This window comes from Poecilia mexicana, unplaced genomic scaffold (genome assembly GCF_051168715.1).
Source record: "Poecilia mexicana isolate PSO_F unplaced genomic scaffold, ASM5116871v1 scaffold_4, whole genome shotgun sequence".
NCBI classification, from domain to species: Eukaryota; Metazoa; Chordata; class Actinopteri; order Cyprinodontiformes; family Poeciliidae; genus Poecilia; species Poecilia mexicana.
In genome coordinates, this window is record NW_028263373.1 from 12,183,652 (window position 1) to 12,199,103 (window position 15,452).

The 15,452-nt window shown below is 40.0% G+C and overlaps 2 protein-coding genes across 2 annotated transcripts in view; one reads left to right on the forward strand and one right to left on the reverse strand.

Annotated features, from left to right (window-relative positions):
* Positions 1 to 222: 222 nt before the first annotated feature.
* On the forward strand, positions 223 to 7,975 carry lpl2a (lipoprotein lipase 2 a). The gene is made up of 10 exons (XM_015005763.2): positions 223 to 485; positions 1,841 to 2,034; positions 2,146 to 2,325; positions 3,398 to 3,509; positions 3,599 to 3,832; positions 4,763 to 5,005; positions 5,196 to 5,316; positions 5,565 to 5,777; positions 6,612 to 6,716; positions 6,794 to 7,975. The coding sequence occupies exons 1-10, from the start codon at positions 386 to 388 to the stop codon at positions 6,813 to 6,815; spliced, it is 1,524 nt and encodes a 507-aa protein (XP_014861249.2). The 5' UTR covers positions 223 to 385; the 3' UTR covers positions 6,816 to 7,975.
* An 805-nt stretch (positions 7,976 to 8,780) lies between these two features.
* LOC106928916 (disintegrin and metalloproteinase domain-containing protein 10) overlaps positions 8,781 to 15,452 on the reverse strand; it is a 35,567-nt gene continuing 28,895 nt past the window's right edge. Inside the window, exons 10-15 of the mRNA XM_015005544.2 lie at positions 15,275 to 15,446; positions 15,052 to 15,196; positions 14,670 to 14,853; positions 10,860 to 10,959; positions 10,354 to 10,574; positions 8,781 to 9,001 (exon numbers count right to left, since the gene is read on the reverse strand). Coding sequence (XP_014861030.2) covers positions 8,852 to 9,001; positions 10,354 to 10,574; positions 10,860 to 10,959; positions 14,670 to 14,853; positions 15,052 to 15,196; positions 15,275 to 15,446 — 972 coding nt within the window. The 3' untranslated portion in view covers positions 8,781 to 8,851. The remainder of the gene's footprint in view (positions 9,002 to 10,353; positions 10,575 to 10,859; positions 10,960 to 14,669; positions 14,854 to 15,051; positions 15,197 to 15,274; positions 15,447 to 15,452) is intronic.

A 15,452-nucleotide genomic window follows, 5' to 3' on the forward strand; every position in this document is an offset into this window, starting at 1 on the left:
TACACGTGAAACTGCAAATGAGCATAGTTAGTAAACAATCCCGAATTGAAATGAATTCCTCACGCCTGGCCTGTTCTGTCGCTGAATGTAACTGAAAACCTTGACTAGCAGCGGTGCTCAGCTGTTTTTCATGAAGCTACGGTTCTTCCACGCTTGCTAACTCTTCCCATGACGCAGCCCAATCATTTACCTTCCGCCCGGAGGTCGGCAGCCAATGACGAGGCAGAAGTTCACAGGCGCTATTTAAGACGCCTTCAGTCCAATGTGGCTCAGATAACGGCGCTGTACGCCCACCAAGGCGGAAACTGTAGTCTGTACAACCAGCCGCGGCGTGGGACTCACGTTAATTAGAGGTTTTCTCTCAAAGGATCTGTGGCTGTAAGAGATGAGAGCCTGGCAACTTTGGTTTCTGTGCTTCGTGGTGTTGAATGCGGATGCGCAAAAAGTGACTTCCCTGGAAGAAGAGCTCACTGATTCTGCATTTGGTGAGTTTTCCTTTTGCTCTGGTGCATATTAACAAGTCTGCAGAGCAATAAAGCCCAACAATCATTCACTCATTAAGTAATGATGAAATGTCTGCAGGATTGTGTGTTACTTTATTGTGCAGAAAAGTTTAACCGCATCTAAATTAGCTCTTCATGCCTAAGCAAATCATTATCTTCATCCTAATAACTTCAGTGCAGAGGGCCTCGCAAAGCGTACTTTGTAGCAGAATGCAACAAAGCAAATCATTCTGAATACTTCCAAGTAATCTGAAATGTGTGATGTGCTTATGATCAGGTCACTTTGCTCCATTAATCCTGAAAAATAACATCCAATAAAGGTAAATTAGCTAAAATAACCTAATTGATTAACTTTGTCATTTTGCTCCAAGAGGTTAGATAAAAACAACAACAACAAAAAAAAACTTGTTTTGCTGACATCCAAGAAGCTGTGCTGGTCCAAGTCGCTCTGTGGACACCATCCTCACTGTGAAACATGGTGGTGGCAGCATCATGCTGTGGAATTCTTAAGAAGGATCAACTTCTGGTCAGAGCTGATTATGGATTAGGATAAACACAGGAAAGTCCTAGGAAACCCCCCCCCCAAAAAAACAAAATTAAAACTGCAAAAGACTTGAGTCTGGGTCTGAGGTTTACCTTCCTGCAGGACAACGACACCAAATACCCACCAGGAGCAGCAACGGAATCAGATTCATTAATTAGAATAAGTTAGATTAATGCATACTAATCTGTTAGAATGGCAATTTTTTTTCTTCTCAATTGACCATGAACTATTTTGCCCCCCAAAGAAGAGGCAACAATTTGAATCTCTAGATGTTCACAGTTGGATGAAACAGACCAGAAGACATGCATCTGCTGTCGCGGCAAGACAAATGAAATGCACGACACAGTCAGATTTCTACTGATAAACAAAAAAGGAAACCGTAGTTTGATTTCGCTTCACAATTATGTGATCCATTTTGTTAGTCCCTTACATAAATCCTAATAAAATGTAGAGATCTCTGAGGATGTAAGCTGGAAAAAGCTTAAAGTAGGTTAATAAGTGTCTGAGGTTGCTGCTCTGAAAATCAGCTCAGTTGGGTAAGATGAGCATGCAATTATCTCTGGGACCCAAAAAGTAATTATAGTCTGAGACGGCAGGAACAAAGGTGGGGAAAAAACCCCCCAGAGAGGATGTGGAAGTCTGCCAAGCCCGTGAACCACTGTAACCCCGCAGCTCTGATCTTATCTAATCTAGCAACTCTTTACTCTGGGATGTTTTTTGTAGTTAGTTATTTAGTTAGGCTTTCTGCCCTTATGATTTGTTGAAAGTAAATCCTATTAACCTTTTTATTCAGGCAACTTACTTGACCCTGTGAAGGATTTGTTTGACGAGGATGAACATCACTCGGCTGTCGCAAAATTCTCCCTGCGTAACCCATCCCATCCCGACGACGACCTCTGCTACATTGTCCCCGGAAAACCAGAGACCCTGGCAGCCTGCGGCTTCAACAGCGCATCCAAAACCTTCCTGGTGATCCATGGATGGACGGTGAGCACAGCAACTTTTAAAACGCACGCTAGAAATTACTGCTTTAAGTAAACTTAGACTTGTTTTTACATTTTTTTTTTTTTCAAAACATTTCAACTGTCCTGCCACCAGCTGAGCGGTATGTTTGAAAGCTGGATGCCGAAGTTGGTGTCTGCGCTGTTTGAGAGAGAGCGGACGGCCAACGTTGTTGTGGTGGACTGGCTGAGCTCGGCTCAGAACCACTATGTGGTCGCGGTTCAGAAAACCAAAGCAGTGGGAAGAGAAATCGCACGCTTCATTGACTGGATCGAGGCGAGTGGTCCTCTCTTTATGCTTTTACACCTTTTTTATGGTTTAATTCATTTGAAAAATATAATTTCAGTAGAAAGATGTTGAATAAGTAGTCCAGTAATCTTGATGTTATGCCTCACCAGCTTAAAAATGTTTGGAAAATGTATTTTCCCGTTTTCTTCTCTTTTTGCAATTTTTGTTAGACTGGAATGTTTCAAGTGATTAAATTGTTTTTACTATCAAATGGAAATCACCAAAATTCAGCCATTAAATAAAAGCTATCTTTGGCGACCTGGTCCCATGTAAAGAAGTGACCTAAAAACTAATGCTTGAGGAATTTTAGGCCAGTCTCCTTTTGCTGAGGCACATCGAAGGGATTTAAATGTGAACAGTCTCGTCAAGTTTATGCTAAGATTTAAGTCTGAACTTGAAGTAGGCCACTCTGAAACCCTGTTTTTTTTTTTTTTTTTGTACCATTCAGAGGTGGAGTTGCTGGTGTTTCTCTGATAATTGTCTTGCATATTTTGAGCTTTAAGTAATCAGTTTGATATCCAGACATTAAACCCTTTTGCTGCTGGAGAACAGAATTCATGGTCCATCTTAAATATATTTCCTTTAGCTGTTTATGACGTTTATTTAATAAACTGTATTTGTTTTGCTCCCATTGTAATGGGATGCACATATACCAAAAAGTTCCTCTGTGTCTTTTCAGTCTACAAAATATTTTCCCAAAGTGTTTGGGAATCTTTAAGGTCTTTTTTGGTCTCTCCTTGACGTAATTTGGCTCGTCCATCTTTTTGTGGAATCACAAACACTGACCTTAACTGAGTCAAGGGAAGCCTGTAACACTTTAGACATTGTTCTGTGTTTTTTTCCTTCTTTTTTTGTGAAGATGAGTTGTTGATGCTCTCTTCCCTCTTGTAGTTTTAGTTGGCTGTCCACTTCTGAGAAGATTGACCACTGTTCCAAGTTTGTGGTTTAAATTTGTAGATAATGGCCCTCATTGTGATTTTCTTGAGTCCTAAGCCTTTGAAATGTTTTTGTAATTCATTCCAGACTCATAGGTTTTTATTAAATATTTATATTTTTAAAGGATACCACAAACATGCCTCTTGACAAGCTCCACCTGATCGGCTACAGCCTTGGGGCTCATGTGGCTGGATTTGCCGGCAGCCATGCCAGCAACAAAGTTGGACGGATTACTGGTAAACAACAATTTTACAAAAAAAAAAAAGATGAGCAAAGTGAAATATCGCTAATCCCACTCATTGCATTGCTTTTTCTTTTTCTGAAGGCCTGGATCCAGCTGGACCTGACTTTGAGGGCGAACACGCCCACCGGCGCCTCTCTCCAGATGACGCCCATTTCGTGGACGTCCTCCACACCTTCACTCAGGGTTCGCTGGGTCTCAGCATCGGGATACAGCAACCCATCGGCCATGTGGACATCTACCCCAACGGGGGCAGCTTCCAGCCGGGCTGCAACATGAGGGGCGCCTTGGAGAAAATCGCTAACTTTGGGATATTTGGTAAAGATTCTGTTTACATTTTGATATCGGGGCTTATAAAAACACTTTTGTCTTCAAAACAATTTTGTTCTCAGTAAGACAAGTTGATATTTATTTGTCAACTTGTCAAATAAATATCAATATTAAACTTTTTTTAACCAGCCATTAATAGAGAAATTTTACGAGACAGACCAACTCAAACTTTTACAAATGTACATATGAAAGATGTGTCTATTCAGCCCCTTTGTTCTGATGCCCCAAAATGAAAAGAAAATTTTTAGAAGACATCTAGCTAACAGAGTCAACGTGTTAAAATTAGTCTTATTATATTTAAAGTTCTGCTGTGAAAGCCTCACAAGTTTGTTAGTGAACAAACAGCATAATGAAGACCGAAGAACGAAGTGGACAGGTCAGAGAAATAAGTTTTATGTAACACCATTCGTACACAAGGTCATTTGAAAATGTTTACAGGACTTCAACATAAACACAGAAAAGGAGAAACTAAAGTATTAGCAAAAAGAATCAGAAAAGAAAGAGATGCCAACATACAGACATTAAAGGTATAAAAGAAAAAAATGTTTTAAAAAAGTTCATTAGTCAGACAGGGGACACTTTTTGTCTACATGCATTTTTTTCTCCAGTTTTTTCCAGCGTGGACAGAGAAGACAGACAGAGTTTTGAGAAATTTGCTAAATGAGCTAAATGTATTGCACTGGAAGAAAAACTAGACAATTGGGGTAAAGATTTACCCTCCAGTGGAGCATCAATCCAACATGTTGAAATTTTAGGTCAAAACACATGCATGTGTACTTCACACGTTTCAGACATTTTTTTTTTTCTTGCCTGCTTTCTTTACCTTCCATTGTCTGTCAATGAAGCAAACTGTCTTTGTCGTTTTATCTCTCCGTCTGCCAAGATGTGGTCCTTTATTCATTCACGTTTGCTCCTCAGCCATCAATGATGCGGTGAAGTGCGAACACGAGCGCTCCGTCCATCTTTTCATCGACTCCCTGCTAAACGAACGGGAGCCTGCCAAGGCCTACCAGTGCGGCAGCAACGACATGTTCGACCGCGGCATGTGTCTGAGCTGTCGCAAGGGCCGCTGCAACACTGTCGGCTACAGCACAAGCCAGATCCGCAGGCCACACAGCGTTCAGATGTACACCAAGACACGAGCTTCCATGCCTTTCAGAGGTCAGTAGAACCGGCGCAAGTGTGAACTGTGTTAAATGTGCTAATATTATTACACAAGCAAGGCAAGTCATGTTTGTTTGGAAAAGAGATTAGTAGTTGTTTGGTTGCAAAACTGATCACTTGCAGCTCTATTTAATCCGATGCACATTTTCAGCTTTCTAAATGCCACCTTCTCTCGCTGTCCTGATAGTTTACCATTACCAGCTGAAAATCCACTTCTCCAGTAAGGTGAACATGTCAGAGATGGAGCCGTCTCTCACCGTCTCTCTGTACGGAACCAAAGGAGAGGCTGAAAACCTGGAGCTCAAGCTGTGAGTCAGCAACTTTAAATGCTTCATCTAAGAGATTTATGGCACCATGATTTGCAGATCATGTGCAGTTTTGCAACACCTAAACAGTAGCTTGAGACGGTAACATAATCATACACACATTAACCTAACCTCAATTGGTTTTGCTTTGTCAGCGCTATCATGTTTTATGATGCCTGTTTCTCAAGCCGGAGAGACAAAGGAAACATTTTATTAGCAGTGGTATTTCTTTGTGTGTTTTTTTTTTTTAGGAAGGAAAGACTTGAGACAAACAGGACACATTCGTTTCTTCTGGTCACTGAGACGGATATCGGCGAACTGCTGATGTTGAAGTTTAAGTGGATGGAGACAAACAGCTGGTCGGTGTCCAACCTGCTGAAGATGGTGTCCTCTTGGTGGTCTGGGAACGCCGAAGGTGTGGACGTTCACAAAATCCGTATCAAAAGTGGCGAGACGCAACAAAAGTAAGTTGAGATTAGTGAAACCTCCTCCGTTGGCGCAAAAATAAAATGTTCTTTTCCTAAAATATTGTTGAAATCTATATGTAGCTGATTTTTCTCTCTACGATATCGTACCAATAATTTATGCCTTCAATTTGCTCATCGATAAATTAGTTTTTCTTTCTTTTTTTTTAATTTTAAAGAAGATTGGTGATAGGAGAACCGGTCGCCAGCCAATCACAAGACAATTCACAAACAGGACACAGCAATACTAGCACACAATTACCTTTAGGGGCAATTTGGAGAGACCACTTGACCCGACTTGTATATCTTTGGACTGTGCGAGGAAGCCGGAGTACCCAGAGAGATCCATTAGCGTTAGCTTTTAGCATACGCTGGGTTGAATTTATCTGGGAAGTTGGATTTCAGAACGACTTCAGACAAGCAGAAAGATTAGCTTCCCGTTGTCTTCAATCACCAGGCAATGTTTACTAACTAGAAAAAAAAAAACAGTAACATAATATTTATCAGAAACATGCTCATTTAAGCACTTTAAGTTTTTGACAGTAAAACTTCAAGTGTTTTTCCTGGACAATGGATGCAACTGATTCAGCTATATACAAAGTATCAGAGGAGGTTGTAGATGGTTTGTTACTGTAGCTGATTTCAGTTTTTAATGTGAGAGAATTACATGTTGGGCTTTGTGTTGGAGTCAGAAATGTGACCGTCTGAACAGAAATGGATCACAACATCAAAGCAGCTTTGTCATAAAGTTGGTGTTTGCATCTACTTTAGCTTGGAACCTGTGAATGAAGATTGATAAAGAGTCACATCAAATCAACTAACTTTCTGTTTCAGGATGGTTTTCTGTTTGAAAGACCCCGATGCCCACAGCTCACACTTGGTCACATTTGTTAAATGTAAAGATGAATGGAGAACGAAACGTAAACCAGTTTCAAAGAGGTGAGTTAGTCTTTGCTTTTTCTATCACTATATTTCTGTGAAGCTGAACAGTGACCATGAGCTCTTTTATCCTGCAGAGTGACTCTGAAGAATGACTGACAGTAAGGAAAATATGTTTAAAATTTTACCAATAAGGACATAATTTATACAATATTTGTATCTCTCAGACATAAAAACATCCTTGTACATATCTACAGATGTCGACTAATTCATGTAAATGCTGTAAAATATCTTGCAAAAAACTTTTTTTAAATGAAATAAAGTAAGTTATTTAAGGTACTCTTTCACCTTGATGCACAGCAGTGGTAGAATTTTAATTAGAAACATTTCTTTATTGTTCAGGCCTGACTGATACCTTTGTTTTAGAAAACAATTGGGAAAGACTCGCAGTAGCTGATGAAACCTAATCACTGTGTATGTTTATATTTCCAAGCACTTGGAGGTTATTTTTATGGGTCGTAGACGGATGGAAAAACATGGTTGTTTGGTGTAAAGAGGGTAAAGGTTGTAAGTTTTCAAATGGGAAACTGACTGGATTTACCAGGTTGGATCTGCAGGTAGTAATGTCATAAAATATATAGATGGAGAAACCATAAAAAACAGACTCCTGTCTCTAAAGGAAAGGGGAAATACAATCATATTTATTTTTTTTTTTTTCTGTAGGGTCTTTATAAAAATAAATGTTTTTTCCTGTATTTGTTTTGCCCACAGTCGGTCAAATCGAGCATTTACCACTCCTTAGTGTAAACACTCACCACATATTTTCTCAGTTTTTCCGCCTCTGTGTGCAATAAAGTCGTCATTTCGAATTATGACATTTACTGAAGCAACCAAAGCAGCCAAAGCTGCTGTTTTGTGTTGTAGTTTGTGCTGCTACTGTATATCTCTGTTGTGACTCAAAGATGTGGCAAACTGATAATATATATCTATATATTTCATAAGCATGTGATGCTAGTTTGAGTATTTTCTGTGTTCTTTGGTTCCTTTTCATTCAACTAAATGTGATCCTCAGCTCTGCAGAGATCGGTACTGTTATCATTGTGACTTTATATTACATGTTCTACATTTGCACAAACAGAGAATATCTTCATGTACTGTAAATCTATCTAAATACCACAACAAAAATGTTTTCATTAAGAACCTTGTCTTATGTTTTTGTCTTTAGATGAATGTTTTTCTATCATTTTTGTACATATTTGTAAAGGAGTCGAACACTGTGCTGTATAAATTCTTTAATAAACAATATGTGCCAAAGTGAAGCTGTCTACTTCAGTTTGACATTGTGATGGGGAAATTTGTTTATTTCTTTGCTTGCAAAAAATAAAAAAAATATTTTTGGTAATAGTTCCACTTTATTACCAAAATCAAATCTGTTTTTGATTCAAGAAGAACAGGTTAAACTCACATGGCCATTTCTGATGTAAAAGAGCAACAAAACCTGAGATTACCCAAACTGGGATGCATTATTTCTTCATGTTCTTACTGTTGTGACGCACACGCTTTTTTTTTTTTTTGTCTCCTTACTGTCTCAAGGTGACACTGAGAGGATTCAAACGAAGACGCTTGAGTTAGCAGAAACATGGAGACTTGCAGCTTCTTTTAAGTAGTCATGATGACCTAAAATTATGTTTTAGCCGGGCTACTCTCTGTCCTTCCACATGAAATCCCAATTACTTTTGAAGAAAAACGTGGAAAAAAAAAAATCTGTGTGCACACAAGAACACAGAATAAAACGAGACAGCTCAGCCACCTGTTTCCCTCGTACACAATTAGAAACACAAATTCCTGACATCCTGTAGTGTTTGCAGAATCAGGTGCCTTTACATTGCGACTTCAGAGTCGCAGCACGCGGCAGCCTTTGAGGAAACATTTTCCACAGCGCGTGTATCCCAGGAGCCTTACTGAGAATCAACCCCACCAGGGATAAGCGACGGCAGAAACATTGTGACATACAAAGATATCTGGTGACAAACCGGCATGAGGGGAGCTGAGCAGGTGTTCGGCCGCCACAGAGGCCATTTGCAGATCTCTGATTGCAACACAACACAAGGCTGTCAAAATGCATCGTCGTAGAGCAGCTCAGATACTTTAATTTCCCCATCATCAGCAAACAGGAGTAATAAATATATTTTTGTCTATTGTAGTTCATATGTATTTCTTGAAGTGGGAGGAGTTGTGGGCGTGTCCAGGTCACGAGTGTTCAGGGGACTGCCGCACAGGCAGACTATGCAGCCCATCACTCCAGACAGAACCAGGATAACAATGAGGATGGCCCACCAATGAGCCTGCAGAGAAGAAAACATTTGTTCAGATTTAAGTACAAGAAGGACACTTTGTTAACTCCAAACAACTTGTGTTTGCAGAGGATGAGTCACTATTAAACACGGAGGCTAGTTATTCTTGCTATATATAATTTCACCCATTTCCTCCTTTTATGTCTTGCCTATATATATATATATATATATATATATATATATATATATATATATATATATATATATGCATGTTTATGGGATGACACATCTGCCAAATGTAACTTTTGTGTCATAAACTGTCGGTCTAAACAAAAACAGGCATGATGTAACCGCCGCTTTAACACTTAATTTTACCAGTTGGAATTATATGTTAATTAAAAACTCTTTATCATATCCACATTTGTTATTTATTTCGACAACAGTCTTGGTAAAACAACACTGAGAGCTGATAATGACAGGCCCTGTCTCCAGTGAAATGGCTTCCAGAAACCCTGCAGTGTCTTTAAGCCTAAATGAGCATTCCTGATTCGCAACACTGCAGCGTAAAACTAAACCTCAATGACAGCTGCAACAGAACCGACACAAATAAACAGGCTCAGGATACAACGATAAACAAACATTTGCTCATTTTCTTCTAAATCTGACCTGGCAAAACCAAAAGCATGTAAACGTCTGAACAAATGCTGACAATCTGTCCTTTAAGGGCAGTACAGGAAAACTAGAGCTTAGATATTCAGCTACACCAAATTATTAAAAGTGGTAAAGCAGTCCCTGTGAATAAATTGTGCATTTACTTCAATCATCCTATCTGTGATGTCCATCATAAATCTGGGAGTATCCGTAACGCAAGAACAGCAAAAAGAGACTTGCTCAGTAAAAAGTTGCTCCACTCCTCAACTTTTCAGTGAAAAAGTCAAAAATATGACCTCAAAATTGACGTAATGCTGATCAATAATAAAAAAAAACGTGATGGCATACTGCAGGTGTATTTGCTCATAAAAAACAGATTCTGTCTAGAAGATAAAGGAGCTTGTTAATTATTGAATATTGATTAAAATACAGGCAGATTTTATCCACTTAAAACAAGACATGTTTCCCATGTTACAAGTGAAAACATCTGCCAGTGGAATAACTACTTTTTATTAATATTCAAGAATTACTGACTAATTAGTTTTGTCTTATTTCAAGTGTACTAAAATATGTGCACAAGAAACTGTACAACTAAATACTTGGTTAGATTTAGTTTTTCACTGAAACCTTTCTACAACATTCAGCCATTATACTGATGTCTAGTCAGTTTTCAACCTCTTTTGCTTATTGTTTAGATGCTTCGTGTCATTATCACCTGAAAAAAAAAAAGAAAACGCTAAATAAGAGATCACCTTCATCCACTCCCCCACATCATCAAAATCATCCAAATGAAGGAACGAGTTCTTGAGTCTGGCGATCGGGCCGTCCGCATCCAGGAGGCGACACACGTGGAATCTGTCGCAGTATCCTTGGTTCCCCGAGCACGGCGCGCCGCCAACCAGGGGCAACAGCTTCGTCTGGAAGTGACGGGACAGCACAGAGGAGGAGGTGCTGGCGCACGTCATCGGCTTACCTGAAACACACACACACACAATTAGTTTGTGTTATTTTCACGACGCAGGCCAGTCCTGACATGGATTACACGCTGTAACAAGATCTAAGATCTAAAATCCAGTCTGTACGGTTTCAAATCTCCACACAAAAACAGCTGCATTAGGAACACAGCTTGGTTGATTGCCCAGAAAACATCAGGTCAGACGGCGGTAACATCTGGATGGACTGACACAGTCCGAGCTGTTGGGACACAGAGTCGTAAACATGTTGCTCGGCGGTGGAGGACACAAGGTTCTGTGTTTACCGGGCTGCTGGCAGCACATGTGGCATTTCTCCTTCATGCTGACTCCAGGACAGTCACACTGCTGCAGGCCGTGCTTCACACACACAGATTCAGCGCAGACCTGCGGAGAGAAACACACAACTCAGGCCTCATCTGGTTGTTAGGTAAACGATCGGTCCCGTTTTTCTATTCAAATGCATTCACGCCGATTGAAAGAGTAGGTCAGTACCTCAAGCTCAGGTTGCACCAAACTAAATAAATGACTTATTTACAAATAGTTGAGATCTGAATCGGGTCTCAACAGACGTCACGCAAACATTTCTGTCAAAAATTATTTTCACATTCTTGGCGTTAGGGTTCACGCATTGAACAGATTGTGGAAAATATTCAATACTTATCAACACTTTCAAAGAATCTGGTTAATTTAACCAGATGTTGTCAGTTAATCCCTCCACCATGATGCTGTTTTTGTCTTATGTTTTCTGCTGATCGTACATCAGATACACAGTGACGCAGCCGGCTGGAAGGATAAGCAAACTTTGTGACTGCTTAGGATCAACTCCCGACAGTACATGTTGACGAATTCACCAGTCGCAAATATACCAAGAGAAGCCTTCAAATTGTTTGGAAACTCTTTTAAAATTTCTGCTGCTTAAGTCTGAGCTGTAAAATGATTTTATACACACCACTGCAGTTTAGAAAGAAATCTATGATTAACAGTATGTTTTTTTTTGTTTGACTGAAAATGCAAAATAGGTAAAATGATGTTTGAAATGAGAACTTTATTCTAATTGCTGGTTCTGAAGAAAGATTTCTTCTGCAAATTTTGATGTATTTTTTTTACTTCCCCTGTAATTATAACCAGCTGTGATGAATTTAGCATGGAAAAGAGATCACAAAAAATTCAAGACAGGAAAATATAAAAATGCTGAAGGATGGGTGCGACGGTGGCGCAGGAGGAAAGCACAACCCATGTGTGGAGCCGTCAGAGCTCAATGCGGGTCCAAGTACTCCGATGACCTTTGCCGCAGGTCTTCCCGCTTTCACATAAACCACAACAGCCAAACAAACCTTTCAAAATAAATGCTGAAGACGTCCCAAAATGGCTCAAAATAGTCAAATCAGATCCACATAAGGCACAATGATTGTAGAAAACACAAACTAAATGAATCAAAAATAATTAATTAAAAACGTGAATATTTAACAGTGGAATTTGAAGTGTTTTATTTATTTCTTTGTCTTTGCTGATGATTGTTTTTATTTTATGAATATAAATGAATTATCTGCTTTTGTTTGGATCATCTCTGTTTCGTTTTTTGCTTTGGTTTCATCTTCCATGTTGATCTTTTTCCCTGGTTTGTTTCTTTCAGACTCAGTCTCTAATCTGGTTCTAATTAGCTGATAAACCAAAATGTATCGCATCCAGATGAATATTACAGACAATAATTATTAAAACACAAAAATGAACACCTGAAAACTTGCTTTTGTTTTTCTTTATTTCTGTGTAAATTATGTTTCCCTGAAGCATTTTTTATGACTCAGATCATGAAAGATTAGAACAATTTGAAGAGGGATGGCGCAACAATCACAGCTGGAGCAAATTCCCCAAGAAAGAAAATGTGTATTGAATGCTGGAGAAAAGTTTGGGGAATTGGAAGTGTGGTAAGACGGATTGGGTAATTTCCCAGTAATTTCCTGCTTAATGAGGCTGTTTGCAAATAAAGCTGCTTTGTTTCATCTAATTTAGCGGTTCTCAACGTGGGCTGTACCGCCCCCCGGGGGGTGTTCAGAGGACAGCAGGGGGCGCTGGCGGAAATTTTTACAAAAGGTCGGAGGTAAACTTTACACCTTAAATGCACAACAATACCAGTTTAGACTTTGAGCAACTTGTTAAAATTGTATTGTGTAACATTAAAACATGCTTGGCTGCAACTGTATCGATTGCAGCTCTCCTTCTATTCAGTGTTTGTAGCTTCTTGGCGCAGCTCCGCTCTCCTGCTACTAGTAGCTTCACTGCATCAGTTCAGCGTCTCACCGGCTGATGACGTTGCTGTGATTCACTTTGTCTGGTATTTTTGTACATATGTTTTGGCAGTTCTGTGATCATGTCAAAGCAGCAACTTATATTAAAAAGTGTTTTATTTCCGTTTGAAAGCTGCCCGCTTCCATGGAAGGACTACAGAAAATCGCTCTTATAAACATGTAATTACTAAAATCATGATGCTCTCACTGTGTGTCCCTCTGAAAAATGAACCCATTTAAATAAAGAAATCCCCCCATTGGTGATACCACGATAGTGGGCGTTCATTTTATAGCGTTAACACCGGAGCTGTAAGTGGTCCGGTATGAAACGGGGGAGATAGAACAACTCAGCACTTTTAAATTTCAATAATCAGAATACTGAAATTGTTTCCGTTGTTTTAAAAGGTTTATGTCAGTCTGCCTTTTCCCCATCGATACGCTTCCCGACCGCCCTGCACCTTAGGGGGTTAAAAAAAAAAAAAAGACGCGCACATTGCGCAAAACTCTGAAACAGGAGAAGCGGGACATAAAACGGAGCGACGAACTAGATGTGAATTATGGCATAAAAACAGAGAATCCGACGCTGAGCAGTGAAAAATCAACACATGATGTGAAACACATGACGATTAGGCGGCGCAGCAGGTGATGAGTGAAGATACTGATGGTGAGCATCAATAAATTATCAAATAAATCTAGCAACAGGAAAGAAACTAAAGTGGACATAGCAATAAACCAAGAGAGGATAATACTAATCAAAGGAAACTAAATGACACTCCATGACACTTTCAATTTGACTCATTAGGATTTGTTCTTTGTAATTTCTGTCCAGTAAAACTATTAATCTACAAATCAATAGACAGGTCTATATGAAGATATAATCCATGTCTCTGTCTCATATTTGTGTGGCATTAAAGGACCTGGAACTTTTGTTTTTCCAATGACAGCTCTGGTTTGCACAGTAAGTGCCATGTGGGTGAAATTTTACGGATGATACTCTGATGTCCCATTCTCCTGAAGGCAGCACAGAGCTGCACCACGAGAAACCAACAGAAACACTGACGAGAAGAAGAGCTATGATTAATGTAGTTACGGTTCTATCCATGTTTTAATGTTGCAGAGTTTTGCAAATAGTTCAAAGTTTAAACTGGCATGTTGTACATCTTTTATCTGGTCATTTTGTGGAATATTTAACAAATAGAAAATGGCAAAGAACAATAATATTTTTCCAGTCTGATTGGCTGCTGTTAGACCTACTGATTTTAACTTGAATGTTCATTGCATTTTTCGTAGACAGCTGTGAAAATAATTTCTATTCTCATGGCTTTTTTGTTCTCTGGGAAATTATTTTTGATGATAAATACAGAAACAAGCATAAAAATCAAAACATCTACTATAGTGATAGTAATATTAATAATAAAATGATAGTCAGTGCAAAGTAGCTTACAAATTCTTTGGTGTGGGGGGAGGGACCTGGATAAAGGCTGGGAGGGTGCTGGCCTGAAAAAGGTTGAGAAACACTGATCTAATTAATACCAAATGTCTGAAGTGACACAAGCTGAATCCAAAACATAAAGTAAGTTCAAATTAAAGTCTAACATACATGGGGCAACCTTCAAGAGCCTGAAAGCATCAAAATGTGCTCATGACAGTGTTTTATTTTATTTTTTCACTATTGCAGCTCCAAAGGTTAAGCATTTGCCTTTGCAGACCAGCTTTGCAGGATTGCTGCATACTTCCAAATGCTGCCTGATTTGTTGAGCAAAGGAAAAAGCGTGTTGAGTCACAGTTCGACGTGTGGCCGAGCCTCACCCCGTTCAGACAAACGCGCGTGCCCTGGCTGCAGACGGTCAAGTTCTCCTTGGGGTCTGGTTCGGGGCAGAGCGGGGAGAGGCCGGAGCACACGCTCTCCTTTACACAGTCCGTCTCCTCGTTGCACATCTGACCCAAAGGCTTAAGCTCACAGTTCTGACCGCAGCACAGGCCCTGACTTGGACTGGCGGAGGGAAACGAGAAATTTTCACACACATTCACATTGTCACAAAAATATTCACACCGTCTTGGACATTTCCACATATTTTCGCTTTAAATTTAAATTTAGGATACTTCATTAGGATTTAAAGGTTAATCGATGTGTAAATAACACTTAAAGAGGGTGACGGAGGATTTGACCTGGCAGATAAGCAGCAAGTACCTGCACACTTTGCCAGGCTTGAGTCGACACTGGACTCCTACGGCCTCTTTAGCACTGTAGCAACAGAGGTCTGTGTCATTGTGACCGACATCACACTCCTCCTCTTTCTCCACGATGCGGTTGCCGCAGATGGGCTCATCGCTGACTGAGGGAGAGAAATGACCTTCAAATTCAATCTAAAGCCTGCATGTTGACCACGCCTGACACCGCGTCGGCGTCTCACCCACGAAGCAGTTGTCTTTCTTCTGATGCAGGATGTTGCTGATGTGTTTAACGCTGCAGGTTGAGAACTTGTCGTTGTTTTCTCGCACCTCGTCTGTGGCCTGTGGAAACATCAGGTACCGACCTTTCCCCCCAGAGGAGCCGAGGTTGCCGCAGTTCGAGCCCTCGTCATGCTGAAA